The sequence below is a fragment of the Sebastes umbrosus genome, chromosome 5 (genome assembly GCF_015220745.1).
Source record: "Sebastes umbrosus isolate fSebUmb1 chromosome 5, fSebUmb1.pri, whole genome shotgun sequence".
In the NCBI taxonomy this organism is placed as follows: Eukaryota; Metazoa; Chordata; class Actinopteri; order Perciformes; family Sebastidae; genus Sebastes; species Sebastes umbrosus.
In genome coordinates, this window is record NC_051273.1 from 22,062,271 (window position 1) to 22,089,650 (window position 27,380).

The window sequence follows — 27,380 nt, forward strand, 5'->3', positions numbered from 1 at the left end:
AGATAGTTGCTAAACCACATCACATATCCCTCCCTAGAAACTTTTAAACTAACCGTTGTCGATGCCGTGCTATGCATTCTGGTAGTGTGGTGGCGTGATTCAAGAGATGGGGCGTCATATTGGCCGCTCCTCATAGAAGACATATTCATCAACTGCATGGCTTCTTTCTCGCATAAAATGTTTTCAGAAACACATTTCGGTGAACTGTTTTTCGTGATACAAGAGAAGAAAGTTTCCAAACGAGCCGCCATGTTGGTTCCGGTTCCTGAAAGCTGGGAGCAGCAGCCCACGGAGGGAAAGCGTTCGTCATCATCAGGTGCCCGAGTGCCTCGTGTTTAGTGGCAGCCCATCAAGATTGCAATGCTGGGAAGCGAGGCGATCCCTCTTGACCACAAGGCACTCACGAACACGCATGACGTCACATCCTTTGTATTTTCCCGGAAAAACGGGCGTGAGTTCTTCACATTAAAAACCGTCTACAGGCTGATAGAGGAAACCCAGAAAGTCGTGGAAGGTCAAATTTTTTAGGTTACAAAGCGATTTATACTTGCATAAAGTTACATACAGTCCCTTTAAGAGTTTGTGTTGTTTTGAGGCGGTGGAGCAGCTGAGTAGTTTGAGGCTCTGTCCTCCTGACAGAGTCTGATGCTTCTATCACTCTTAAATGTTTGTGTCAGATGCAGAGAAACTAGTGTGAAGGCTGATTTCTCACTGATTCAAGCCAAGACACCCGCCAAAGGATTAATGGTGTGTTTTACTCCCGGGGAATATTACTAGATCTTTCAAAGCTGATTGTTTTATTAAGAAATGCTGCCACTTCAATCATACTGAGCTTTCATTATCAAACCGCTAAGTGAGCACGCAGTCCTTGGAAATACTATCACATACAGCTACATCCTCGAATGAACTCTTTGTGCTGACACATTTCAGAGAATTCTCTCTTCTTCTTCTTCAAAACCAAACTCACAACAAAGGCAGTTTCATTCTGCTTACTGTGCGTGGAGAGCGAAACAGTTCCTCTTCAGGGCAGTACACAGAAATAGAGAAGCACGCTGCCGGTGACCTGAAGGTTGCTGGTTCAATCCCCAGGCTGGCAGGATAGACATGGCTGCAGAAGGTGAAAGACCGGCACGTGATGCACGTCCCTCATTATCACTGCTGAAGGGCCCTTTAACAAGGCTGCTCCTTGGCTGCTCCAGTGGAGCTGCTTTAGTGGTTAACTGAGATTTACTGTGGTGTTATTGGGAAGTGATTGTGGAGCAGGGCGTTCCTAGAAAACAGCATTCATGCTCCGTGAATTGACCCTAGTTAAATAAAGGTCAGATCTAGATACTGTATGTTAGATTGAGAACAAACATGCTCCCGTTTTAGTCAAAGGAGAAGACACTGACTTGTGATCATCATAAAGTGGGCATGTCTGTAAAGGGGAGACTTGTGGGTACCCATAGAACCCATTTTCATTCACATATCTTGAGGTCAGAGGTCAAGAGACCCCTTTGAAAATTGCCATGCCCGTTTTTGTTTGGAATGTTATTTACCCTCCTTCCTACAAGCTAGTATGACATGGTTGGTACCAATGGATTTCCTGGGTTTTTAGTTTCATATGATACCAGTATGTTCACTCTATTTTTTTTGTGTTAACGTGTTATTATCGCGCTAACTTTTACAGCCCTAAATCTATAATTATTACCCCACAACAACGTAGTCTTGTTGAAAAAAAATCTTTGTCCCTACTTTAGCAGGGGTCGAGCAGTGAGCGGGGGGGGGGTATGTGAGACATGCTCACTTTTGCCATGTTTTTAATATTATGGGCCTACAGTAGAAAAAGTCTAAAAAATCTAGTGGCGAGGGATGTGTGAATATTCTGCCAGTAGGAACCAGAAGTCAGATTCTCATTTAATCGGATTATTTAATTGTGTATCACATGTTTTTAGATCAGTCGGTTGTCGTCTGAGATTTATTGAGGAGCTCCCTACTGTCACAAGTAATTTAATTTCAGTGTTTTTTCCTGTTTGCTTACAGTTGGCTCTACAGAAACAGATCAGAAAAGATATTTTGAGATATTCCGTCTGCCTCTTTCTGCTTCTCATCATTTTATCCCTGCCAGTAAAAGCCGTGACATTTATTTCTCTTGAGAATATTAAGCGCGGTATTTCAGTATTTCTTTCTAAACTGATTCCCACTTGATGGGTTCTGTGTGTGTTGGAGATGAGACTTGGTGTTCAGGTGTAAATGTCATGGCAAGGCCGGTGATGGCCTGGAGCCAGAGTGGCTGAGAGGGAGGACACACAGCAGGAAGGACAGAGTGACATCGCCACAGGACGGCGAGAGCTGTTCGAGCACACACACACACACACACACGCACGCACGAAGATGGCTATTTAAATGAGTCACACCCAAACAAACAGCACACTTGCATAAATGGCAAACGCGCTGATTCAAAGACACAGCGGTGTTATCTGAAATAGAAATGCACACACACACACACACTCACACTCGTGCACATGTTTGTACCTTAAGGTCATCGCCGAGCTCCGGTCTCTAATCAGAGATGAGAAAGATGTCCACATCACAAAATCACTGCTTCTCAAAATAGTTCTTCCCTTTCATCTTCCCCTCTCTGACGCTTCCCCTCCCCTCTCTCCCAAAGCGAGCCCGCCCGGCGTCGGCGTGACGAAACACCCTTGTCGTTTCTTGTGACGATGACTGCCGCACACACACACACACACACACACACATATATACTATATACTCACACACAGCATGACCGGGTTTTGCTCCTATCTAAACTGAAGCAAAGCCTGTGATGTGATGAGTCTTGATTGGTGTAAGCTGGGTCACTTTGATCTATCTTTACCCGTCGCATATTAAGCTCACTGACTATCAGCCTGTTTAACCCGTCAGGCTGCAGCTCACCCAAATTATAAAATGACAATTTTTTTCACAATTTGGTGCTTTAAAATGTTCTTATAGATGTATTGATGTTGCCCACAGTCGCAGCTAATTTTACCCCTTCCTATTCATCTGTATCCACCTTAAGGTACGGATTATATAGCTTTAAAGTCTGGCTGTCAAATGTGTTTTAACGCCATTAATTCCTTAACGTATTTTGTGATTTTTAGGTTGTAGTGGACTCAGTTTTAAAGTTAGAGTGAAGACAGTGGCATCATATGAAACTAAAAAACCTAAGGAATCCATCGGTACCAACCATGTCATACTAGCTTGTCACAAAGGAGGTTAAATAACGCTCATTACTAAATAATGCTCCAAACTTACACTAAATTTCAGCGAGGAAAAACTGTCATGGCCATTTTCAAAGGGATCCCTTGACCTCTGACCTCAAGATATGTGAATGAAAATGGGTTCTATGGGTACCCACGAGTCTCCCCTTTACAGACATGCCCACTTTATGATAATCACATGCAGTTTGGGGCAAGTCATAGTCAAGTCAGCACACTGACACACTGACAGCTGTTGTTGCCTGTTGGGCTGCAGTTTGCCATTTTATGATTTGAGCATATTTTTTATGCTAAATGCAGTCCCTGTGAGGGTTTCTGGACAATATTTGTCATTGTTTTGTGTTGTTAATTGATTTCCAATAATAAATATATACATACATTTGCATAAAGCATCATATTTATCCACTCCCATGTTGATAAGAGTATTAAATACTTGACAAATCTCCTTTTAAGGTACATTTTGAACAGATAAAAAATGTGCGATTAATCGTGATTAAATATTTGTATCCATTGACAGCCTTACTTTAAATGTATGTGTCTTGCTACTGTAATACGCAGGAGAGCGGGGGAAATGGCTCTTAATTCTGTTTCCTTCTGCAGCACCACATGCGCCGCGTGTTTACAGAGCAGATCTTAGTTGGGTGAGCCTGTGTAGTGTTAGAAAAAACGTTTGTGTGTGTCGGCGTGTTCAGACAGGAGCCGCTTTGCTCCGACTGGTTTACATTCCTGAGACAAACAGAACAGCAGAAAAGCGTCCGACGTTTGTTTTGTTTTTCTCATCTCTTCTTCTCTTTCTCTGAAATCTGCCAGCTTCCCTCCTTCTTTCTCTCTCTTTGAAATTATTTCACATCAGCAGCGTTTATCTGACTAACGCAGGCCGTGTTTTTTCTCTACAGTGACGCACATGTAAGCTGTAGAAACACACACTCGCGCACACAGAAACACACACAGGTGATCCAGGTGCTATAGGTGGATTGTGAGCAACAGAGCAGAGGGAGGGCTGAACCCCTCAGCTGGGTACAAAGCGGCACAGACAGACGCATGGATAAACAGACAGACTGCTGATAGAGGGAGGGCAAAATACAAAGTGTGCAACAGATAAGCCTGAGAGGTGTGTGTGTGTGTGTTTGTATGTTTGTGTGTATCAAAGTCACGGCTGCTTTATCAGTAAAATGTCCAACAACCAGGTAGTCAGCAGAAATGCCAGCGTGCTTGTATGGTTCTGCTCAAGGTTAGGTTGGGTTTGGTCTCAGGTAAAGGTGCTGCATGTGGAGTTTTTAGACGTCGTATCGTCTTACATCACTGTCACATTTATTGTGATGTTATTGTGTGGTATAAGCACATTTTGTTCGGGGTCTTTCAGGTCTTTTTTGTGCCTTAGTGCTAGGTATGGGATGATAGGAAAATTTCATGTCACGATTATCCTGGTAAAAATAATTACTATTCACGATATTATCCTGATAATCATCAAAATATGCTTAAAACTTGTTAGTTGCAACCCTAAGTACAGGACTGCAAATTTCAACCTGGTGGCACACTGCAAAATGCAATATTGAGGTCAGCAGGGGCTCCAAATCATACTGCAATGTCTCAAAATTACCAAAATGCCCCTCAGGTCCTCTGGCACGATTCTTCCAAAGTGCAGGAATAAAACCTTTGGTGAGGCAGCTTTTAACCATAATGCTCCGAGCCGCTGGAACAGTCAATGTAAATAAATAATAATATCATTTTATTGTTATTTTATTAATTACTTATTTTATTGTATTTAATTTGTATAATTATATTGTTATTTTATTAATCACATTTTTATTGTGTTTAATTTGTATAATTTTATTGTTATTTTATTAATCACTTATTTTATTGTATTTAATTTTTTATAATTGTATTGTTTTGTGTGCATTGGTCTCAAATTATCAAATTGTTAAAATGTTGACATTTTGTTTGTTCTTTTTACGGTTCACACTTGTTCTGTCTTATTTTTATTTTTAATAATTATTTTTATAATTAATTTGATTGATTGAAAATAAATGTGGTAATGATGAACTGATGTTAAAATACTGCTAATACACATGTATTCCTACTTGGACCGGACAATATGATGTTAAATCTAAACCACAAGCAGTTTTCACAATCCTTTTTATAGCTGTCACTGTAAAAATAAGTACTTCTACATGCATCAGTGCGTGATATATAGACATGTTTGTCCTTAAAATACAGTAAAACTACAGAGATCCTGGACTGTGGACTTAATCATATGGGATTCAAACAGTGTGTTGAAGCCTCAGTAAGTTAATTCAGCACATTCATATATTTATTGCGTTGATTTCTACCTCTAGCAGTGATTAGCGGGGCGTGGCGGTGGCGGCGGCGCCGTGCAGTTTGAGGGAGTGTTACCGTTCCCGCCAGTGAGCTTGTCTTAACTGTCTTAACTGTCTAAGCTGTCCATGTAGCCTAGAAGCTGTTCGACTGATCTTTAATCCCCTCCAGCTTTCTACTTCTTATCTGTTCCCTGTTATTTTCCTCCCTCTTGTCTCTTCTGTCCCTTTTCTTACTTCATTCACGTATATATATTCCCTCTCGCTGTTGCTCTGTTTTTACTTCCCTCAGACGAACTAAAACGGAAAGGAGATGACTAGTGTCCACCTACTTATACCTCAGCTGACGTGTCCACTTTCTAAAACACTGTATCAGGTTGTAGTTATCACATTACATTGAACAAATTATAACTAAAATCAATGGTGTAGTCAGTGCTAATGATGACATAATGCAGTGAGAGTACAGTGAAGCCGATATGACCTACAGTAGTTCAATCGTTTTAGCCTCTCAGATCATATTGACCAGGATGAACGGGAGGAATCTGGTCAGTGTTCCTTCTCTGGAAGATAAATACATGTTGTTTGTTTCCCTCCCTCCTTTAATCATGCCTCTCTCTCTCTCTCTCTCTCTCTCTGAACCACTCGATCCTCAGACGAATACAAGATGAAGGGAGTGGAGGAGGTGAAGTACATGAGAGGGGAGGAAAACCGGGTGAATGCACGCAACCAGGAGAACCTGGTGAGAGACACACACAAACACAGACGGATACCCATCCACTGACAGCCCGTCATCCACACACACACACACACACACACACAGACTCAGACCTTTTCCTGACAGTTTATCAACTCTAGCGAACAGGCTCGTGTTTGTGTCCGACGGCAGCTCCCGTCAGGCTGCACATACACACTTGTTGTCTCATGCACACGTGCAAAAACACACAAAGAGGTGCCTCGCACGCAGGTAGAGACAACATGCAGGCGTGTGTGGAATGTGGAGCTGATCGCTTGGTTGGTTTGATTCCCTTTCCTGCTAAACCTGCAGTCTTAAACACAGGGAAGAAATGTCATGTCGTCATCATGAAGTTGTTATTTTGTACTAATAACTTGCTATCCAATCCCTTTTGCACATTTAACCTCCAGTTTATAAAGCTTTACACCTGTATCAACACACTAAATGACTGAAAAGTAATAGTAGTGTGGAGTGAGAGCCTGTTTGCTCCTTCAGTAAATCAGTTCAGTCTGCCCGGCGTCCTGGCAAGCAGTGAAACAAGAACCAATGAAACTGAACTGAACAAAAATATAAACCCAATACTTTTGTTTTTGCTCCTAGTTTTCACGAATTTGAAATAGAAGATCTTTTTCTGTGCACACTAAAGGTTCATTTCTCTCAAATGTTTTAGTTAAACTCTGTTACTTAGCACTTATGGAGTTACGTTTGTGTCTTTATTATGCATGTAGACAGAAAAGGTTTGAGAGGAAAACTATCGACATGCAATCGAAAAAAATGTTTTATTGTAAGTAAAACTAATTTGTGAATAAAAATGTTTTAATCCAAAAGTTTTGTTTGCAAATCCAAAATGCTTGTTTGTAAATCCAAAGGTTTTGCTTGCTGTTGAGCTGAGTCTCATGGGCGGGCGCCAAGCTGTCACTCCAATCGAGACTGGCCAATCGAGACGTGTCTTGCGTCTTTCAGCGTAGGTCCCGCCCACGAGATTCAGCTCAACAGCAAATAAAACTTGTGGAATTTGCAAACAAAAACGTTTGGATGCACATTAATACATCTTTAATCACAATTTAATTTTACTTGCAATAAAACATTTTTTTGATTGCGTTGTGGTTAGTTTTGCTATTTTTTAAAAGTTTGGCTCTCAAACCTATTCTGTTTCATTGCATAATAAAGACACACAAGTAACTCCATAAGCACTTCACCTGACAGGTGCAGCATATCAAGATGCTGATAAAACAGCAGGATTGTTACACAGGTGTGCATTTGGGCTGGCCACTCTAAAGTGTGCAGTTTTGCCACAGATGATGCAAGTTTTGAGTGAGTGTGTGCCATTGGCATGCTGACTGCAGTAATGTCCACCAGTTGCCTGTCCATATGAATGTTCATTTCACTATCAAAAGGCAAAGGAGATGTGTTGCACTGCATGAGGCAAATGGTGGTGACACCAGATACTGACTGATTAGAGTAGCCTTTTACTCTGACCAGCCCAAGGCACACCTGTGTAATATAGACGCTGGTTAATTAGCGTCTTGATATGCCACACCTGTGAGGTGGATGGCTTATCTTGGCAAAGGTGCAAGTGCTCACTAACACGGATTTCAACAAATTAGTGCCCACAATTTGAGAGCAATAAGCCTTTTGTGTGCATAGAAAGTCTTCTTTCTTTAAATCTTTTATTTCAACTCGTGAAAAATGGGAGCAAAAAGAAGTATTGCATTCATATATTTATTCATTGTATAAATATTGATTAAAAAAACCGAAGCAGTGTCATAGTAACAGGCTACAAGCAGCACAGGAAAAGCAGAGATTATACTCTGATGACGGACACACGCAGGATAGTGATAGCAGGTTTGTTAGCCCATTAGTTGTAACAAAAATGATAAAGACGTGAGGTGACGTTCTCCTTATCACTGGAGTGTGTTCCCTAATATCTCCTGAAACGACTAAACATCACAGCTTGACTTATTTTATTGTGAAGGAAACACATTTTGTGAACCGCATGGATTGTTTTAAGTGTCTGGTTTCAGAATGGGAGGAAGGGTATGTTATTTAGCTGAGTTATGGGAGACCCAAACCACATTTTCACACAGCCGTGTAACCTCCAGTGAAGCCACAACATGTGGTTAGACCAGTATTTGTTTTCTACCACCACCACCAGTCCACCAGTCATTACTGTAGGTGTAAGAGGAATTCACACGCACACACAGAGTGAGTGGTGAAAGATGCAGGTCACAGTATGAGTTGGTTGATCACTGGAGCAGGAAACTGTTCACAAAGCTACAAAAACATGGAGGGGAACTCATGCGGTGACCAACCTTCATCAGAGTTGATACAACAGTTTTATTAGACCTACATACATTATACCTGTATACAGTATATATATACCCGAGGTCCAGTCAGCTGGGTGAGGACGTAATTTAATAATGCAGGGTTGACGTGTGCTTTCAGCGGTGTGGCTGTTTGCTGATACGAACTGTTTGTTTTTTGCCTGTTTTATCAGCTGATAATGAAAGCTAATGGTGGATGTATGTGTGTGTGTGTGTGTGTGTGTGTGCCTTTCAGGAGAAGAGTAATGTGCAGTACAGAGGCAAACAGCAGAAAGAGGTCTCTTCAGGAAACATCAAGTCGAAGTAAGTGGCCAGCAGCAGTCTGCATGCTGAAATGAAAGTCTGGAGGATATTGTATAAAAATAGATGATCTATGTATTATGGACAGCTCTAATAACTTCAACACTTGATCACAAACATTGTTAAAGGGTCAGGTCACTTACCTCTAACAGTAGCCATACACTTTTATTCAGCGTGTCTATCAGAGTGTCTGTTTGCAGAGATTATAGTCACAAGGCAGCTATTCAGCTATGTACACCTGTAAATGTTTTTACGCTTGCTTCAGGTGGTTTTTGCCTTTGTTGAAATGGAGTTGAAGTGCTAAAATGGATTATGGAAACGTCCAACTTTGCCGAATAAATCCTGACGTAGCGAACATATAACTCACTGATCAGCTGTTTCTGCTGTCGGCGACTTCTCGTATATTCCCATAACGTGTGAATGCTTGTCTTCGTCTCCGGAAACAACATTAAACATGGCCGATACTAGCTGGCAGCAAAGAACAATTAAAAGTTGCCCAATTGAAACAAATTCCTGAAGACCTTTCCTTTTTTCTCTTGTAGATGGTTAGATGGCCAAGACAACTTGTTTGGTTTCCGGTTTGCAACCTCATTTTTTCCCCCTCACTTTGGTTATTATGATTTTTAACAAGGTATAAGTAAAGGGTAATACACAGCGAGCCGGTCATTGTTGTGAAAGAATCCCCAACAGGGCGATGCTGCCAGGTCTCTCATCGCCCTGAAGGGGATTCTTTCACAACAATGACCCGCTAGCTGTACATTATCCCGCTTATTACACGGCTACTTACTTAAGAAATCAATATTTTGACACAAAAATGGTCCGCCAGAATCCGACGTCAGAGCTGCACCCATAGCAACTGATTGACCAATCAGAATCGAGTATTCAACACAGCCGTGTAATGATACTACATAACATATTCAGCGAATATATGAAAAACTAAACGGAATAGAGCGACGACAACAACAAAAAATTATAATAAATAATTAAATAAAAAAGCCTCCACTTATTCTGCTCTGTTTACTGGCGCATTATAGCCATGCGTAAAGCGTAGCCTATACAGTACCGCCAACTTCTGACCAAACTACGCTTTGCGTAACTGAGTTATTTGCTCCAAACCAATTGATGGAAATGCGCCTAATTCTCATTTCTTTTTTGTGACATTTCAAAAGTTCATTTAACAGTTGAGTGGAAACACGACTAATGTCACTCTTCATCTGCTGAGGAAGATAGTGCGATATAACGGAAAGCTCCAGAACAGCTACAGCACTAATAGGCCTTGTGATGAGATTGTTTTTCCAGCTCACTGTGAACAGTTTTCAAAGGGAGGGTTACTTACTTCCACAGAAAGTAGTTCCAGTGAAAACTGATAATGTGTTTTCATTTGGCTGAACTGACCCTTTAATAAAGCGTCCTTACATTCAGTATGTTAATATTATGATGTGTGAAGTCAGTGATATTTTGTGTCTGGTTTCTGTAACGCGTCGCTGCCTCTTGGACTAACCTCAGACTCTGTACGTGTTTGTATATGTAAACATCGTTGGTCGCTGGTGGCTGCACAGTATTTAGTCTTTGGATGAGAGAACGGGGTAATACTTTATAAAATAATTATTTAAATTCCTCCTCAGCCTTTCTCACACTGCAGTGAGGAGTGTGTGTGTGTGTGTGTGTGTGTGTGTTTGTGCTGTGTGGGGGGTGTAATGGAAAATTCTCATGATGTATTTGTTGCCTCCCTTCTCCTCCTCGTCTCCAACCTCCGACTTCCTCTCCCCCTCCTTCTCGCTTTTCCATTTTTCTCCTCCCTCTCTCTCTCTCTCTCTCTCTCTCTCTCAGTATTCACACGTCAGAGAGCCAGCAGGAATTTTTCAGGATGCTGGATGAGAAGATTGAGAAGGTGAGGGGGGTTATGTGTGTGTGTTTGGGTAGGCGGTGGGAGTGGTGGGGGGGGGGGGGCACTGACTCGGCCTCTGAGCATTTAAAGAAACAGCTGGGTCTTAACATTTAAAGAGACAGGCTGTACGACAACAGCATCCATTAGTACATTGTCACTCTGCTTACGAGCTCAACACTCCGCTCCACATGTGTGAGTGGGAGGAACAGGTCATCATCGCTGCAGTGATGAGCACTTACAGTACTACTCTCAGTCTGCCACTTCATCACAACGGTTGTTTCTGACTGTAGATGAGGTTGCAAAGTGAAACGACGGTGGCTGGTTTCAGCTTCGGTGTGATGCTTTTCATTTTTCAACCCCGCCTTGAAACAAATGAGTGTGTTTTCTGCAGTGGTGGGAGAAGATTTCAGGTTCTTTAACTTGAAAGTGTAGAATTACTCAGTTAAAGTCCTGCATTATACATTTTGCTTAACTTATTATTATCAGGAAAATATACTCAAAGCTGCTATATTCAATTAATGAACCCACAGAGAATTGTTGTTTGATGGAGCATTTTAATATCTTTCAGCTCATTGTTTTGGTTCACTCTTACAGCTCTCATTAGCGTAGTTTCTGGCCACTTCAGTGAAAAAGCTCTGATAAACCCACAGTAAGCTACCAGCTCAGCATCAAACTGCAGGCAGGAAACAGTTAGCGAATAGCTGGTGAACATTGTTTAGCATTTAGCAGCTAAAGAGTCAGTTATTTTTCTCAGGAGTTGGAGGAGACCAAAACAGAACAAAAAAAGAAATAGGTGGATATTGGACTTAACCAGAATTATGACCAGAAACACTCACTAATGAATGCTAATGTTACACTACGCTTGATTTGTAAATATTTTTTTTTATTATTTTCTGTCTTAATCTGCAAGCGTGCTGCTACTAATGATTATTTTATAATTATCTATTAATCTGCCAATTATTTTTTTAAATAGCAAATAGCAGAAAATAGTGAAAAAACTATAGAAAAAATTCACCAATCCCAAGATCACATCTTCAAAATTGCCTGTTTTGGCCTACAAAAAAAGATATGCAATTTATATACTTTTATATTTATTTTATAAACTATCACATAAGACAATGAAAAGCATCACATCCTTGCAATTGTGAAGTGTTTTGGCATTTTGCTTGAAAAACAAGGAATCAATCATACAGTTGCAGATGAATTATTTGACGACTGACTGACTGATTAATCGACTAATCCTTTCAGCTCTAATTTGCAAAGTATCAAGTAACTAAAGCCGTCAGATAAATGTATTGGAAAATATTTTCATTTGAAATGTAGTGAATTAAATGTATAATGTAGCATGAAATGGAAATCCAGCCGTTAAGTACCTCAAAGTGGTACTTAGGCAGCGTACTTTTTAAAATGCACTCTGTAACTTTCCAACACTGATTTGCAACGTGCTGCTGAGGCTGCCGGTGTTTTAAAGCCTTATTTAAATCGAGACAGCGTGCCGTGTTAGACGAGCTGTTGGGCTCCGGAGAGGAGAGGAAGGTAGAGTCGAGTTAGCTCTTCATCACGATGGAGGAACCAAAACAGCATAACTGCCCACCTGTCAGCACTTAACTGCCTCTTCTAGTATATTCTACGGCAGTACCTGCAAATAGACGAGGGTTTGTTTATACGTGACTGGAGTAACAGGTGCGTCGGGGTTCTGCTGCATGCAAACAGTTCAGAGGGAGTCATTTAAAGTAGGTTATTACTGAGTATGCTTAACTAGAGCAAATTAGAGTAGAAGATTATGCACATCTCATATTCTCTCTAATCCCTTTCTTTGCAGGGGCGAGACTACTGTTCGGAGGAGGAAGAGGAGGAAGATGGGACATAGCACAGAGGCCCCCGAGATTCACCCCCACAGAGAGCCTCGCAATGTGTGTGTGTGAGTGTGTAAATGCGTACGTGTGTGCTTACGTGTGCCTGAGAGAATCAGTGTTTTACCAATGGGGCGTTGATGTGACGGGACACTGTATATGTTGGTATGAGCATGTGTGTGCTTTTGAACGTATGGCAAAGATAGTATTTTAATCGAAAGTGAGAAAGAGAGAGAGAGAGAGAATGGGATGAAGAAGACTTTCTTCAGAGACTACAGCCCTCCTCTCTTAGCGCCTCACCCCTTCAGGCCCCTGAGCTGACAGATGGAGGTGGCGGAGCGATGAAGGGACAGACGGATGACAGGAGGGAGAGATGGAGGAGGACGTGACGAAAAGGAAACAGTCCGGTCGAACTGAGTGATTTCTTCAACAGCGACTCCTCATCCCTCTGTCTGTCCCATCCGTACATCTGCACCTCCGTGGTTTGAATCCTGATCTATCATCTATCTAAACCCTGCAATTGGACAAAGGAACTCCCAAATATGGAGGACAAATGTCTTTGGACGAAGAAGACGAAAGGGAGGAAAAGACGGTAAAGGCAGAGGAGTTGCGTAACACCACCAGGATCCACACTGAATTTTTTGGCCTGCCCACCTGCAGCCAGGCCGGCAGCCCGGGCCATGAGGGACTGAGGGAAGAGCGGGTGAGGGAAGAAAGAGTGAAAGATTTGTGATATTTTAATAAGAGAGAGAGTAGGGAGCGAGCCGGTGATTTAGAAACTCTAAACTCCTCCTGCCTTCTGAAGTCAAGGACCTTTTTTTTTTTTTTTTTTTTTTTTTTTTAAATTGTTTTTAGCAGCCACTCGTTCGGTTATTTTTTCACCTTTTCTTCAATTTGTTTTTACTCTTGGCTTCCTTCGTAGTGTATCATCATCATCATCATGATCATCATCATCATCATCATCATCATCAATTCCATTATCATTCTCCTCACCACAGCTGGCAGACTGTGTTCATTCAGAGCATCTGTGTCTCAACCCAATCCATCCTCCTTCATGTACCATAACACTGTAGATCCGAGCTGACACACACACACACAGACAAACACACACACACACACACACACAGAGTCTTATATTGTACATATCGTAGCACACAATCATTCCCAACGCACCTCAGTCAGCATGTACATATAAACCACACATTATTGTATCCCTGTCATTTCACCAGCAGACTGTCATGTGCATCAATCAGAGGTATTCTGTAAAGCTCTATTTCTGCTTTGATTCAGTGTTCACACACACACACACACACACACACACACACACACGTCCATACACGCCAAAGCAGAAAACTGAGCAGAGCTCAAGGGGAGGATGCGTGGTTGCCGTGTAGACACAGATCACATTTTTTTTGTTGTCATCTTTACCGGATACTTCCTGTTGTATTATTTTGAATACTTTTTTTCTATTAAAAATAAAAACGGAGAAGCTCTTAATGTGTATGTGTGTGTGTGTGTGTATAGCATCTTAGTGTGTGTGTGTGTCGCTCTAAGCTGAGTAATGGAGCAGCGTCATGCTGGCAGAGTACTGAGGAGTGTGAAGTCAGTCTATTTTCCTGTGGTCATGCTGCCTAAAGCCATGCAGTCAGAGCAGATTCACTCAGAGCACCAGGACTGTGTTATGCCACCTGCTGGCACAATATCAGCACTGCAGTCTGGGAGGTAATAATGTTCTTGTAAACAGAGTTGCAAAATTAAATACTCAATTTAGCATTATGTGTGTGCCGAGGGGGAATTTAGTATTTATTAAAAAAAAATCTTCCCGGATTCAACTCACAAACAAAAAATAAATCACCATAAACAATGAACTAATCTATTATAAAATAATAACTAAATAAACATGGCTTATGAAAGATTCAGATCAGGATGAAGGTAAACAACTATTTTTTTAATTTTTTTTTAATTTTATTAAACAATATCTGGGAGATAAATGTCTTCCAGATGACATGCCTTGAACAAAGTCAAAATCAGCCCCATAACTGTCGAGGCAAGGCCAGTTTAGCATCTTTCAAACACAGGCAATTCAAAGAGCTTTACATAAGTGATGCATTAAAACAACATTTTTATATAAATATTGTTCTTAGACATGAAAAGTTAAATTCATGAGCATTGAAACACACCCTTGCACAGATCAATACAACCAGGGGTTTTGCTGCTACATCCTTACTTGGTCTGGTATGACCAGTAGTTCAAGGTGGTTCATTTTTAATTAATGTTGGCAACATTTAGATAAACATTGCTGTGTAACTAACATTGCTGATTCAGTTTTATGTCCTTATATGCCTTCTCTACTTGTGCTATATTTTTATACGATGTTTTGTTATCCCACAGTTGTCACTTGTAGCCGCAGAAATAACAAAGTCTCACTTTAAACTACAATAATTCTGAAAATAAATAAAACCAATTAAAGCTGCACTACCCAATATTTTTATATTAACAATAGATCAAATTACTGGTTGTAATGTGAAAGGGGTCGTTTGTAGTGAAGAACCCTGAGAATTACCACCTGAATTTGCAGTTCCCCTCCGCTCTACGCACCTTTATAGCATCTTTCAGCTCATTGTTTAGGTTTTCTGGCTCATGTTTGGGTTGACTCTCACAGCTCTCATCAGCATAGTTTGTGGCCACTTCAGCAAAAAAAGCTCAGATTAACCTACTGTGCACTATCTGCTCAACACCAAACGACAGACAGACAAAGTTAGTGACAACCTGATGAACATAGTGGAGCATTTAGCAGCCAAAGAGACAGGTGTTTCCCTCAGGAGTTGGTGGAGACCAAAACAGAGCTAAAAGAGAGTGAATATTGTACTTAACTTCATCAGGTGGAAACAAACATAACTCCAAATGAATGCTAATGTTGCTCTGTATCTGTTGGATGTATAAATAGGCAAGTGTAAACTAACATATTTGCCTTATGAGCTTTATAAGGTGATAATGTGTCAGCGTTTCCGCTTCCTCCAAATGGCCAAAAAAATCAGTAATTGCGGGTTTAAAATAATAGTCAAACAAACACAACAAAACTTGTGACACAAAAATTGTGTGTGAGTTATTGTTAGTAATAATAATGTATTGTTTTATGGCCCTTTATGGGGTTGTACGTGCAGGGAAATCAATGATAAGATATAAAATAGCTTCCTAATGATTGAAAACATCCTATAAAACATGGAAGCTAATAATTGTAATCCATCATAATAACTAAGGACACTGATCATTTGTCCTTCCAATGACCAATTGAGTGATAACACTAATGATAACTGAGCAACTTTTCTTCACAATTGGCTGTCTGATTGTGTGTAGTACATGAAACACAAGATCGCTGAATCGATATCTGTCCCTACGCTCGGCCTAATGTTGCACCATGTGGGACTGGACTTGTCAGTGGTTAAGTTGATTACCACATCATGAAAGGGACACTCAGTAGTCTGGCTGTATCCTAACTGTCTCTCTCTAACACAGACACACAAACTCCCTCTTTACCTCGCATGACTCACTTGCAGGGGCACATAAGGTTACAATCAGCAGCCACTGTGCACATCGGCAGCGTGAAAGGGTCCCTGTGGGCCAGTGCTCTCAGCAAGGCTCCCCACACAGAGAAATAAATGTGTGTTGGAGGCAGACAGAGAGAGAGAGAGAGAGAAAGGGGGGAGAGCGAGGTGGGCGAGGTAAGAGCGAGAAATTAAGACGAGGGAGTTGGGAAAGATTGTAGGAGGGAGAGAGCGAGGAAGAGACGGATGTTGCCCGTTAACCTCAGACAGGAATATAGGCAAGAAATTGTTCTTTCCACGGTGACGTAAGCACCAATAAAGAGCCCACTCCTCCCTGCTTTGTGTGTGTGTGAGTGAAATAGAGCCCAAAGTGTGAGAGTCCTCATTACGGTACAACATGTTCTTAGCTGCCAGTGTGATTTAAGTCCAAATCCTTAAATAAATCACAGCCAAATTCATATTCATAACTGCAAAATTTGTCTTCAAACGAGAATATTACATCTTACATCGTTTGCAGCTTTAGCAGCCTCTGAAACATTATTAACTTGGATTTAGTTGTTGTCTGGCGTTGATCCATGTATTAAAAAAAGACCTGCCAATCAGTTTTGGGAGTGATAGCAGGTTCCTGTGTTTTGAATTGTGTTGCTGGGACGGCCCTTATGTTTATATTTGGATCACAGATTGGACCTTTCAGCACTGATGCCTTATTATGCAGCTTGCATAAGAGATCCAGTGCCGCACATCAAAACCTTGAAGTGAAGATGAGAGAAAAGGGTTTGAAGTTTGAAGCCAAACTGTGTGTGAGCTATACAAGTTGTACATTTTATGACTTTTTACCTCCATTATGATTAGATATAGCTATTGCCTTATATATGTGGAATAACAAGCTCTCTTACTAAGATGATGGAACATTAAAATTGATTTTTCAGTTACAGGAAACAGGTCGGAAAAAGTAAGTAAGTTAGCTTTAGCTAAGGATAGCTGTGAGTGTAGTCCAACTAGCCTTAAAGAGGACTTATTATGCTAATATTCAGGTGCTTACTTGTATTTTGGGTTTAGTACTAGAACATATTTACATGCTTTAATGATAAAGAAACACTTTATTTTCTCATACCGGCTGTGCTGCAGCACCTCTTCTCACCCTCTGTCTGAAACGCTCTGTTTGCGCTCTAACCTCTTTGGGCTACGCTCCAGCTCCGCTCTAACTAGCTTTGTTTGAGGGTGTGCCAAATTAGCCGTTATGCAAATGTGTTACTTGATGACATCACCACGTTACGGAGGAAAAGGCAGGACTTCAGCAAGGCATTTCAGGCAGTTCAGGAAAAGTGTTTCTGTGGGGGAGAGTAACTCCCTTTGGCCTTGACTTTGGGCTTTGTAACTTTGCAGACCTTTTAAATGCACAAACAACTCTATCACATACTAAACGAAAGTGAAAAAGCACGAAAGTATAATAGGTCCCCTTTAACTAGCTGGAGCACAGTCCATGTGGTTTGATTTTTTTTTACACATTTCTGTGGCATAATCATTTTTATAAGGTGTGATGAACTCTGCCCTTCCCTGCCAATCTGTCATTTGCAATGTTTTCCAGATACCTGGTGGTGGCAAGGCGATCGTTAGGGCCAACTGGGAACACCTGGGCCCAGTGTTCCCACTCTATAAAGCCTAGCTGCATCCAGCAGTCTCTCTTGGTCTGCTTTGCTGTTGCTGTAGTTCCTTGCAGCTCCTTTCAGACACTCACTTTTTGGTTTTGTTATGTTGCCTTATAGTCTAACTTTATGTTTTGTTTTGCACCTTTACAACACACTGGCAATGCACTCACTCATGCACCACACACACTCCTGACACCACTGTTTCCCACACTCCACGCTGTAAATATTCAGTTCACCTTTTAATTTGGTCTAATTTAGGTTAATTTATTTAAATAAAGCTTCTTTTGTTAAAGGTTGCTGTGGTGAGTCTCCCTGTTGGTTGTGGCCTCAGAGCTGAGTCATAATAAAAAGGTAAAACAGGGTAGAGGAGAAGCAGCTTGGAGACAGAATAACTACATAACACATGCAAGTTTTGTCCAAACAAATATGTTTGTGTGTGTGAATATGCAGTAAGAGAGAAAGTGCACAAATGTGGGAGCAATCAATTCTTACTGGCTGGTTGGTGGAACAGCTGACTTCACAAAAATGTTGTCATCTAATGATTAAAACAGTTTTTGTGAGATTTTAATTCAATAAATCAAAAAGATTTGGTACTTCTTTTATATTGGCGGGTTTACATAATGACGGGAAAAATCATTCTCTTTTACATCAGTTTTAAATTGACTGCATGTGTGTGTGTGATTGTGTGTGATTGTGTGTGTTTACATGCAAACATTGCCCACGTAGAGAGTATGAGTCAACTCAAAGGGATGGATCCCTGCCTGGATACCCAGCAGGCCTCTGCTCGGTGTCTTAACTCTCTCCAGCAGCTCCTCGCTGCCTAATGCCCACTATTAGCTCTAAACACATTCGTTTAGAAATGTGGCAGCGCCAGCCTCGTAACCAGTGAGGAGAAGTAGACATTTTCCATCCATCTACAGTACACCAACTATATTCCTGTGTCTCCAGAGTCAGCCCAGCAGCTTCCCTCTCTCTCTCAGCTCCCCATCCATTTGTATGTAAAGCCTCTCCACGCAGATCCATACTCTGGATTACCTTGGCAGCGATGCTATTCACACGAGGGGGAGGCCAAGGCTTTAGGAAGGTAGAATTGCATTTGCATTCATGCCACATATCCACAAGAAGTGACCTACTTAAATCCCAGGAAGCTAATTGTTCAGTGTAAACACACCATATTTTATCCATGAACAATTATGCAACCGTCTGGATGCATTAATGTCAAGAGCTTTCGATATTGGAAAGTTGTTTGTGAGTTCTCTGCATTGCTGAAGTGGCCAGCAGAGTATTGACATGGATAGCCGCAGAGTCTGGATGCTTTATTATGGTTCTGCGCTCGTATTGTATTTTACCGCAGTCTGCCAAATTCACATTAGCTGAGCAAGCAGTCAGCGCCCGGAACAAGCCTGGTGACTGACTGAGGAGACTGTGGCTGTGCAGCAGAGTTGTTTAGTGACACGACAGTCTCGATCATCTGACCAGGATGAGTGGTTTGCTCTCACACTGTCTGGACCCAAGTTCCCATAAGACAAGACAGCATGTGTGTGTATGAATGTGTGTGTGTGTGTGTGTGAGGGAGAGATCTTCAAGGATGAAACAAGAGCACCATCTGCTGGTTCACGCTTTTCCATGACGCTCACACACATACACGAGGCTGCCTCAGAGAGAGCTCTGCATGATCAAGCACTGGAGCTGTACATCACCCTGACAGCCATGGAGGAGGCACGGAGTCCTAAACCACCCACCCAGACATGCACACACACACACACACACACACACACACACAGACACATATATAAATCAGCTCAATGAATTTTCAAGGCCTTTCCTCTCCTGAAATCACTCGTTCCCTCTGAGCCTCACCAGACTGCTGTGTAAAACTACAGTTTTATGTGCTGTACCTATAATATCTCATGTTTGAGGCTCATAGCGGTGTGTTTTAGTTCATTAAAGGAGCAGTGTGTAGGATTTAGGCTACCTCCACACTAATACCTTCTTGCTACTACGCCTGAAAACGCATATCACATGATTGACGTACACTGGGCATGTGTGTGCCAGTGTAAACAGGTTGCTTGTTCAGTTGCAGAAAAAACTACGAGGGAAGAACAGCAATGGCAAAATGCAGAATTTAACTGCACAACACAGAACAGCTGCTAGCATAGACAACAGGGTCAGTAACGCTTGTAACTTGTTATCCATGTGGAAATTAACCACTGGTGGTCAAGGCTGATGTTGTTTGTTTTCTTCTGGAAAAGGTTCATGTGATGGGGCGACCATGTGACGAATCAGGGAAGGAAACGTCATGACTGATAAGACCCAATCAAGAAGCCAACGTGGGTGTCTGCGTCATCGTGTTTAAAGGCCTTCAGACTGTTTCTGTCCGTTCAGACTAAAATGCAACCCCGGAGATTTAAAAATAAAACGGGGTCAGCAGGGTTTCAAACGTCTCCGTTTTAGGGCCTTGAAAACGCCGGAGGAGTGTGGACGTTAGGCATAAACATAGCAAAAGTTATCCGTTTTAAAACGTATTAGTGTGGATGTTTAGTGGCATGTAGCGGTGAGGTTGTAGATTGCAACCAACTGAATACCCCTCCGCTCACTCCTAAGCGTGTCGGAGAACTACGGTGGCCTTCAGGTAACGTAAAAACACAAAAGGCTCTCTCCAGATCCAGTGTTTGGTTTGTCCGTTCTGGGCTACTGCAGAAACATGGCGGACTCTGTGAAGAGGACCCGCTCCCTATGTAGATATAAACGGCTCATTCTAAGCTTAGGAAAACACAATTCTTAGTTTCAGGTGAATAAACACTAATGAATACATCATTATTAACATTATATTCCGTTTTTTGCTAATAGATCCCCCTAAATCCTTCACACTTGACCTTTAATTTTCCATCATGTATTATGTTAAAGTAGAAAAGAGCATGAGATGATCAGTCATCAGTCAATTAACCTTATGAAGAAGTGCCGCAATCTTTTAGCTAAATTTTTTCATACTTACTTTTACAAAACAAAATACATGTGGTACATATTTGTCCTGGAGTTTTCTGTGTGACATATTTTTCTATTTATTGAACCTAGCTATGAAGGATTTACCCTGCTATTTAAAGTGAAGCTACGCTTTCCCTGCAACCACTGTTTAACAAATCAAAAGCTTGGCCGTCTTTAAAACATACATTTATCCCAAACATAACTTAAAAAAAACGTGATGCAGTTCTGCTCTATCCGTCATCCATAGTTCAGTTACAGAGAGACAAATGGCTGCATGTCAAGTGCGCGACCAAAATTACAAAGCAGATGTTTTGCTATGACTGAAGAGGGAGTGCACGAGCCATTTGAATAATGAAAATGTAGCGTAGACGGCCCCGGTGTTAAAGCCTGACACTGGGCCAGCAGGGTGAGGCTGTTTTTTTTTGAGAGCTGAGTAGAAAGTGCAGAGTGACTAACACGACTTCGTCATTTATTTATATGCTTTTCATTTCATTTAACTTTGAAACCTAACATTCCCAGTCCACTTTGACCATGAGTTTGGCCCCAGACATTACTGTTTACGTGCCTCTGAGCAAATCACAACACAAGCATACTCCCCCTCCCTGAGCTTGATCTCTGACCTTTGTTTTTTTAACAGCTGTGTGCGGGAATAAACGTTAAACTGTGGGCTTAAAAGGTCAGCAACCTTACCCAAGCAAAGTTTTTTTGTGGATTTTCAGTGTTGTCTGGGCAAGTGTGTGTATGTGTGTGGGAAGGCTGTGATTTTGTGGCGGCTTCCTTCATGTTTCTTTTACACATCTTAACTGGGAAAGCACTAGAGGGAGCTAATGGATCACCCAGACAGAGTGAAATCATCGCTCTCTCTCTCTGTGTCTGTCTCTCATCCACAGTGACTAAGAGCAAGCAACAACAGAGAGCATGGCAGAGTACTCTCATTACCTCAACGAGGAGGGAAAACATTACCAAGTGGCAGAGATCCTGGCTTAAATAAACAGAGTCGAGTCGAGACAGGGACAGAAGTAAGCTGGCTTTGCCCGTCTGTCTGTGCTGTGACTGCACTATAATCAACAAAGGTTACTAGAGGGTTACTGTAATCATATAAGAACACACAGTATAATATTATAATAGCATTGAGAGCATTGGATGCCAACTTTTGGAGCTGGAGGTATATATTTGTGGACAGTTTACTATAGACTTTATTTACAGGAAACTTCTGTGGAAAGCTTAGAAAGCTTTTGAAGTGTTTTTGGTGCGTTTGTCTCATGGTGTCATACTGGTTTGGAACATTTTTCTTCTGTTATGCGCTACAGATGTTTTGTTGATGATTTTTTATGGTTTTATGACACTGACAGTTCAATTTTGTCCTCATAGATACTGTTGATGTTATCCGTAAATTCATGCACATTTCACTTTTACACTTTTTCTGTAAGGAGGGAAGTGAATATTTTCCCGATTTGTTTTTACATATACATCTTTCTTTTTTCTCCCTTGTCTTAGTTAGTTATAATTTACAGTATTTTATCCATATTTTAGATAACATTGTCTTCTTTTTTTGCTGTCAACTCAAACAACAGTCATAAAGTTAATATATCTCAGTTGCATCCCCTGACGATAGTGGCTAGAAGGGAGCCCGCAAACTGGGGAAACTCTTGCGACATTGTTAAGGTTAGGGCATTGATCTCGAATAGTTAGGTTGGGTCCGAAATTCCATACTAACATCATGCTCTTTAGTACGCTAAAACAGTATGTGACATATTCCAGTTTGTCCCAAAACTTAGTATGAAACCAATAGTACGCAAATTGCATACTATTTCAGATGAAATATTACATATCCCACAATGCAATGCAGTAGTGAGGACAACGTTCATAACGGATGTTGACGGACAGCTCTGTTACATCAATAATGCTTCAATTTAACTGTAAGATTTCATTTTGCTAGGCGTAATATATATTGTCGTTTTGGTCACATGAGGTTGGCTTGGGTTACCATGGTTACACGTCTCCAACTGCTCCAACCGGCAAGGAGGCTCTCAAGGCCTATGAAAAGGAGGCTGGGTCACAGGCGGACATGGGTCTTGGGGTACGTGGTACAACACATGCGCAGTGTTACTGAAGCTGCGGTCGTGCGTTGCGATTGGCCCAATTTCGGCGAGTGCAGGCCAGAAATTTACTGTGCATGTGTCGTACCCCCAAAGAGATGATGAGTTGTTGACACGTGACCCAGCCTCCTTTCTATAGGCCTTGGAAACGCTCAGTAAGTGACGTAAATTACTGCACAGTGCGTCCAAAAAGATGCATAATACTGCTAATTCACACAAAAGTATTTTGAACGATAGTACACCTATTGAGTATGTAGTGCATAGTATGCGATTTCGGACGAATCAAATGTTAGAATAGGTCGTAGGGAAAGCAAGTTTCGCGAGAGGGTTTGCAGATCTCAAATTAGATTTCGCAATTTGCAGGCTCCCTTCTGTTCTAGACACGACCTCCAATGACCTTCCGCTAAGCCCCGCCCCAGAACGGCCACTGTCCAATCCTACGTTAGCAACCGTAACTAGGGGGGGAGTTGCTTAGTGAAGGAATATCACACTGTCCTGTGAGTCTCCTGTTGTCTTTGTTGAACCTGTTAGGGTGGGATAAAAATTACACCTTTATCATTATTATTATTATTAATAGATGCAGATTTGTTAGGCTGCTTAATTCCCATCAATGCTGTGGCCCATTTAATTTAATCTGAGCTGAGGTCTGAATAATTGAAATTGAGGTCAGAATAATTGAGCTGAGGTCTGAATAATTGAAAACACCTGTGTGGGAGTTCAGAGGCTTCATGAGGGTTTTAAAAGGTTTATTTAAAGTAACTCGCAAAATCACCAAATTTGGAGGCAAGTGTTTGTTTTGGATGCTGATGAACGTTTTCTTTGTGTATGTTGTTTTAGTAAAGTTTATTATAGTGCAACTCTTACCTGGCTGCACTATTCCTTCTTTTATGGGTAACACCTTTTAGTAACCCACCCCGACCATAACTTGGTAGGCTATTTATAAGAAGTATAAACATTTAATTAATGGTTTAATGATACCACACATATAATGTAGCTGTAAACAGATATAAGATCTTTTTAAAGTGTTTATTTCCTGTGAAGCATCTATAACTGGATGATGGCATATAAACAGATGATGAATGACTATATAATGTAATATATATATATGTATATATATATATAATTTGGAGGCAAGTGTTTGTTTGTTTTGGACAGTGATGAATGTTTTCTTTGTGTTTATGTTGTTTTTGTAAAGTTTATTATAGTGCAACTCTCCCTTTAGCGTTATATAATAATAAAATGTCCCCAGCACTATTTGTTCCGTTTTAGATAACACCTTATTTTAAAGGGACTATTTGTAAGATTCAGAAATGCTGCTTAACAGCGACACCTGTGGCCTTGAAATCAACGAAAGTCAGCGTTGAGCTCGCGCTTGCTCGCTCTACATAGACATGAACGAGCATCGCTCAAAACAGTGAGGCGACAGACGTCAGCTAAAACCACAATATCACTCTATATTTCAGCTGCTTGGCAGTAATGTTAGCTGACCAGACGAAGGTCTCTCCATGAATCACTGCTGATCCTAGTGTTGGCTTTTCCTGCTCAGCGCAGGCTTCAGCAGCGCGGCTCCTCAACGAGTTACGTTATTGCCTCCCGACCGCAGCCGGCAGCCGAAGACACCGGCACCCGGTCGGTAACGAGACGATAACGTAACTCGTTGAGGAGCCCCGTCACTTCACAAGACACGGAAAACCTCTGTTAGTCTGGAGGAGCTGCAGCATTTATTTCTGCACAAACGTCCACTGTACATTCACTAGATATTCTCAGAGCTAAACTAACTCTTCTGCAGTGTGGAGTGAGCGCGCGTTCACGTCTAGAGGTGGAGCGAGACAGCAAGGACGCGCGCGCCTTCTGAGTGAAGGAGAGCAGGCAGCGGAGACGAGGCTCCGGCCACACGCGAGCGCGCATATGCGAAACGCGCAGGTGTGCCGACCCGCTACATTTATACGCTTAAAAAGTTACAAACGGGTGCCTGGTTAGCTCGGTTGGTAGAGCGGGTGCCCATATCTGGCAAAGGCTCAGTCCTAGCCGCGGTGGACCCGGGTTTGAATCCGGCCTGTGGACCTTTCAGCATGTCATCTCTCTCTCTCCCCCCTTTCCAAGACTCTATCCACTGTCCTATCAATAAAATGCTTAAAAAAATGCCCCCAAAGAATAACTTAGAAAGTAACAAACATAAAAAGTTACAAACAGTCCCTTTAACCCACCCCCTATTTAGTATTTATAAGAAAGATAAAAATGTAATAAATGGTTTAATTATACCACAAAATAATGTAGATATAGCTGTAAGCAGATATGAGATGTTTTTAAGTGTTTATTGATCAGTTGTCCACAACTTTAACTTCTCCTGTGAAGCACCTTTAACTGGTTGCTGGTATAAACACATAATGAATGTAATATAACACATTCCATTAATAAACACTTAACAATATCCTTGTAGCTACTTCTAAATATATTGCAATGTATTGTAAATAATGTAATATATGTTTACTGCTTATAGATGATAAATAGAGAGGTTAAAGTCAAATTTAAGCCTTCAATGAATAGAATTCCTTTATTGTCATTGCACAACAGAATTAAATAGCAATCCTGATGTTGCATACACATATATTGAACAGTAATACAAAGAAAGAAATATATATTATAAATAGAAAATATGTATGTGCTTGACCTATAAAAACAGTAAGATGTTGATATTGCACAATGCTGAGTTGTACTGGCGCTATATACAAGTAATAAATAAATACGGGAGTTAATATATACAAAAGAATGAACTAAGGTGTAAACATCTGTAGTTCAATATATACATATGCTACAAAGGGTGGAGCTGAAATGTAAAAACGTGATGTACAGCTGTCATATATGCAAAGTAGCTTAAGTATTGTAGTTCTGATATTAAGCAGATGTTCAGCTGTCGTGTCTGCCAGAGGGCAGTGGGTCAAACAGTTGGTGCAATGCAATTCATATATTCTTTTGCTACTGTAACAGCGTACAGTTTTATTGGTACATAAGCTTCTATAAAAACACATAAAAAAAGGTGCAGCAGTCTGGTTGAAAGTTGATGTCAGAGCTGGTGACCTCATGGTCTCGGGTGACCTCATGGTCTCCGGCTCTGCAGCATCCAAGAGGCTGAAGGGCGAAGCCATGGAAAAGGAAAGACACATGCAGGAAGGAGGAGAGTCAAGGAGGAGAAACAGACAGACAGTCAGGCATCATGCTATAATGATCTAGAACACGGTGTCCTTCACATTTTGTTGACAAATATTGAATGACAGTCCAGACAGAAACACCCATTTACCATGCAGGACATTAAATCTGAATAAGTAGTGGTTGATGTGTTCATGAGCCATTTATGTTTTTATTATGTTTGCACAGTTTATTATTAGGGGGAAGAAGATTTTGGTGCAGCAGCAGCAGCAGTAGCAGAAGCAGAAGCAGCAGCAGTAGCAGTAGTAGCAGTAGCAGCAGCAGCAGCAGTAGCACAGCAGCAGCAGCAGCAGCAGTGGCAGCAGCAGCAGTGGCAGCAGCAGCAGGAGAAGCAGCAGCAGCAGTAGCCAGCAGCAGTAGTAGCAGCAGCATCAGCAGCAGCAGCAGTAGCATCATGCAGCAGTACAGCAGCAGCAGAAGCAGCACAGCAGCAGCAGCAGCAGCAGTAGTAGCAGCAGCAGTAGCAGCAGCAGAAGCAGCAGCAGCAGTAATAGCAGCAGCAGCAGCAGAAGCAGCAATAGCAGCAGCAGAAGTAGCAGCAACAGCAGCAACAATAGCAGCAACAGCAGCAGTAGTAGCAGCAGCAGCAGCAATAGCAGCAGCACAGCAGCAGCAGCAGTAGCAGTAGCAGCAGCACAGCAGCAGTAGCAGCAGCAGAGGCAGCAGAAGCAGCAACAGTAGCAGTAGCAGCAGCAGAAGCAGCAGCAGCAGTAGCAGAGGCAGCAGCAGTATTAGCAGCAGCAGCAGCAGCAGCAGCAGTATTAGCAGCAGCAGCAGCAGAAGCAGCAGCAGCAGTAGCAGAGGCAGCAGCAGTATTAGCAGCAGCAGCAGCAGCAGCAGTATTAGCAGCAGCAGCAGCAGCAGAAACAGCAGCAGCAGCAGCAGCAGCAGCAGCAACAACAGCAGCAGCAGCAGCAGCAGCAGAAACAGCAGCAGCAGCAGCAGCAACAACAGCAGCAGCAGCAGCAATAACAGCAGCAGCAGCAGCAGCAGCAGTAGCAGCAACAACAGCAGCAGCAGCAGCAGCAGCAGAAACAGCAGCAGCAGCAGCAGCAACAACAGCAGCAGCAGCAGCAATAACAGCAGCAGCAGCAGCAGCAGCAGTAGCAGCAACAACAGCAGCAGCAGCAGCAGCAGCAGAAACAGCAGCAGCAGCAGCAGCAACAACAGCAGCAGCAGCAGCAGCAGCAGAAACAGCAGAAACAGCAGCAGCAGCAGCAGCAGCAGCAACAACAGCAGCAGC

The 27,380-nt window shown here is 41.8% G+C and overlaps 1 protein-coding gene across 3 annotated transcripts in view; it reads left to right on the top strand.

Annotated features, from left to right (window-relative positions):
- The window catches only part of zgc:92140 (uncharacterized protein LOC447854 homolog), a 38,253-nt gene extending 24,104 nt beyond the window's left edge, over positions 1-14,149 (top strand). For all 3 annotated transcript variants that reach the window (XM_037770493.1, XM_037770492.1, XM_037770495.1), the window contains 4 exons: positions 6,208-6,293; positions 8,847-8,914; positions 10,742-10,802; positions 12,622-14,149. In XM_037770493.1, coding sequence (XP_037626421.1) covers positions 6,208-6,293; positions 8,847-8,914; positions 10,742-10,802; positions 12,622-12,669 — 263 coding nt within the window. In that variant the 3' untranslated portion in view covers positions 12,670-14,149. The remainder of the gene's footprint in view (positions 1-6,207; positions 6,294-8,846; positions 8,915-10,741; positions 10,803-12,621) is intronic.
- The last annotated feature ends 13,231 nt before the right edge of the window (positions 14,150-27,380 follow it).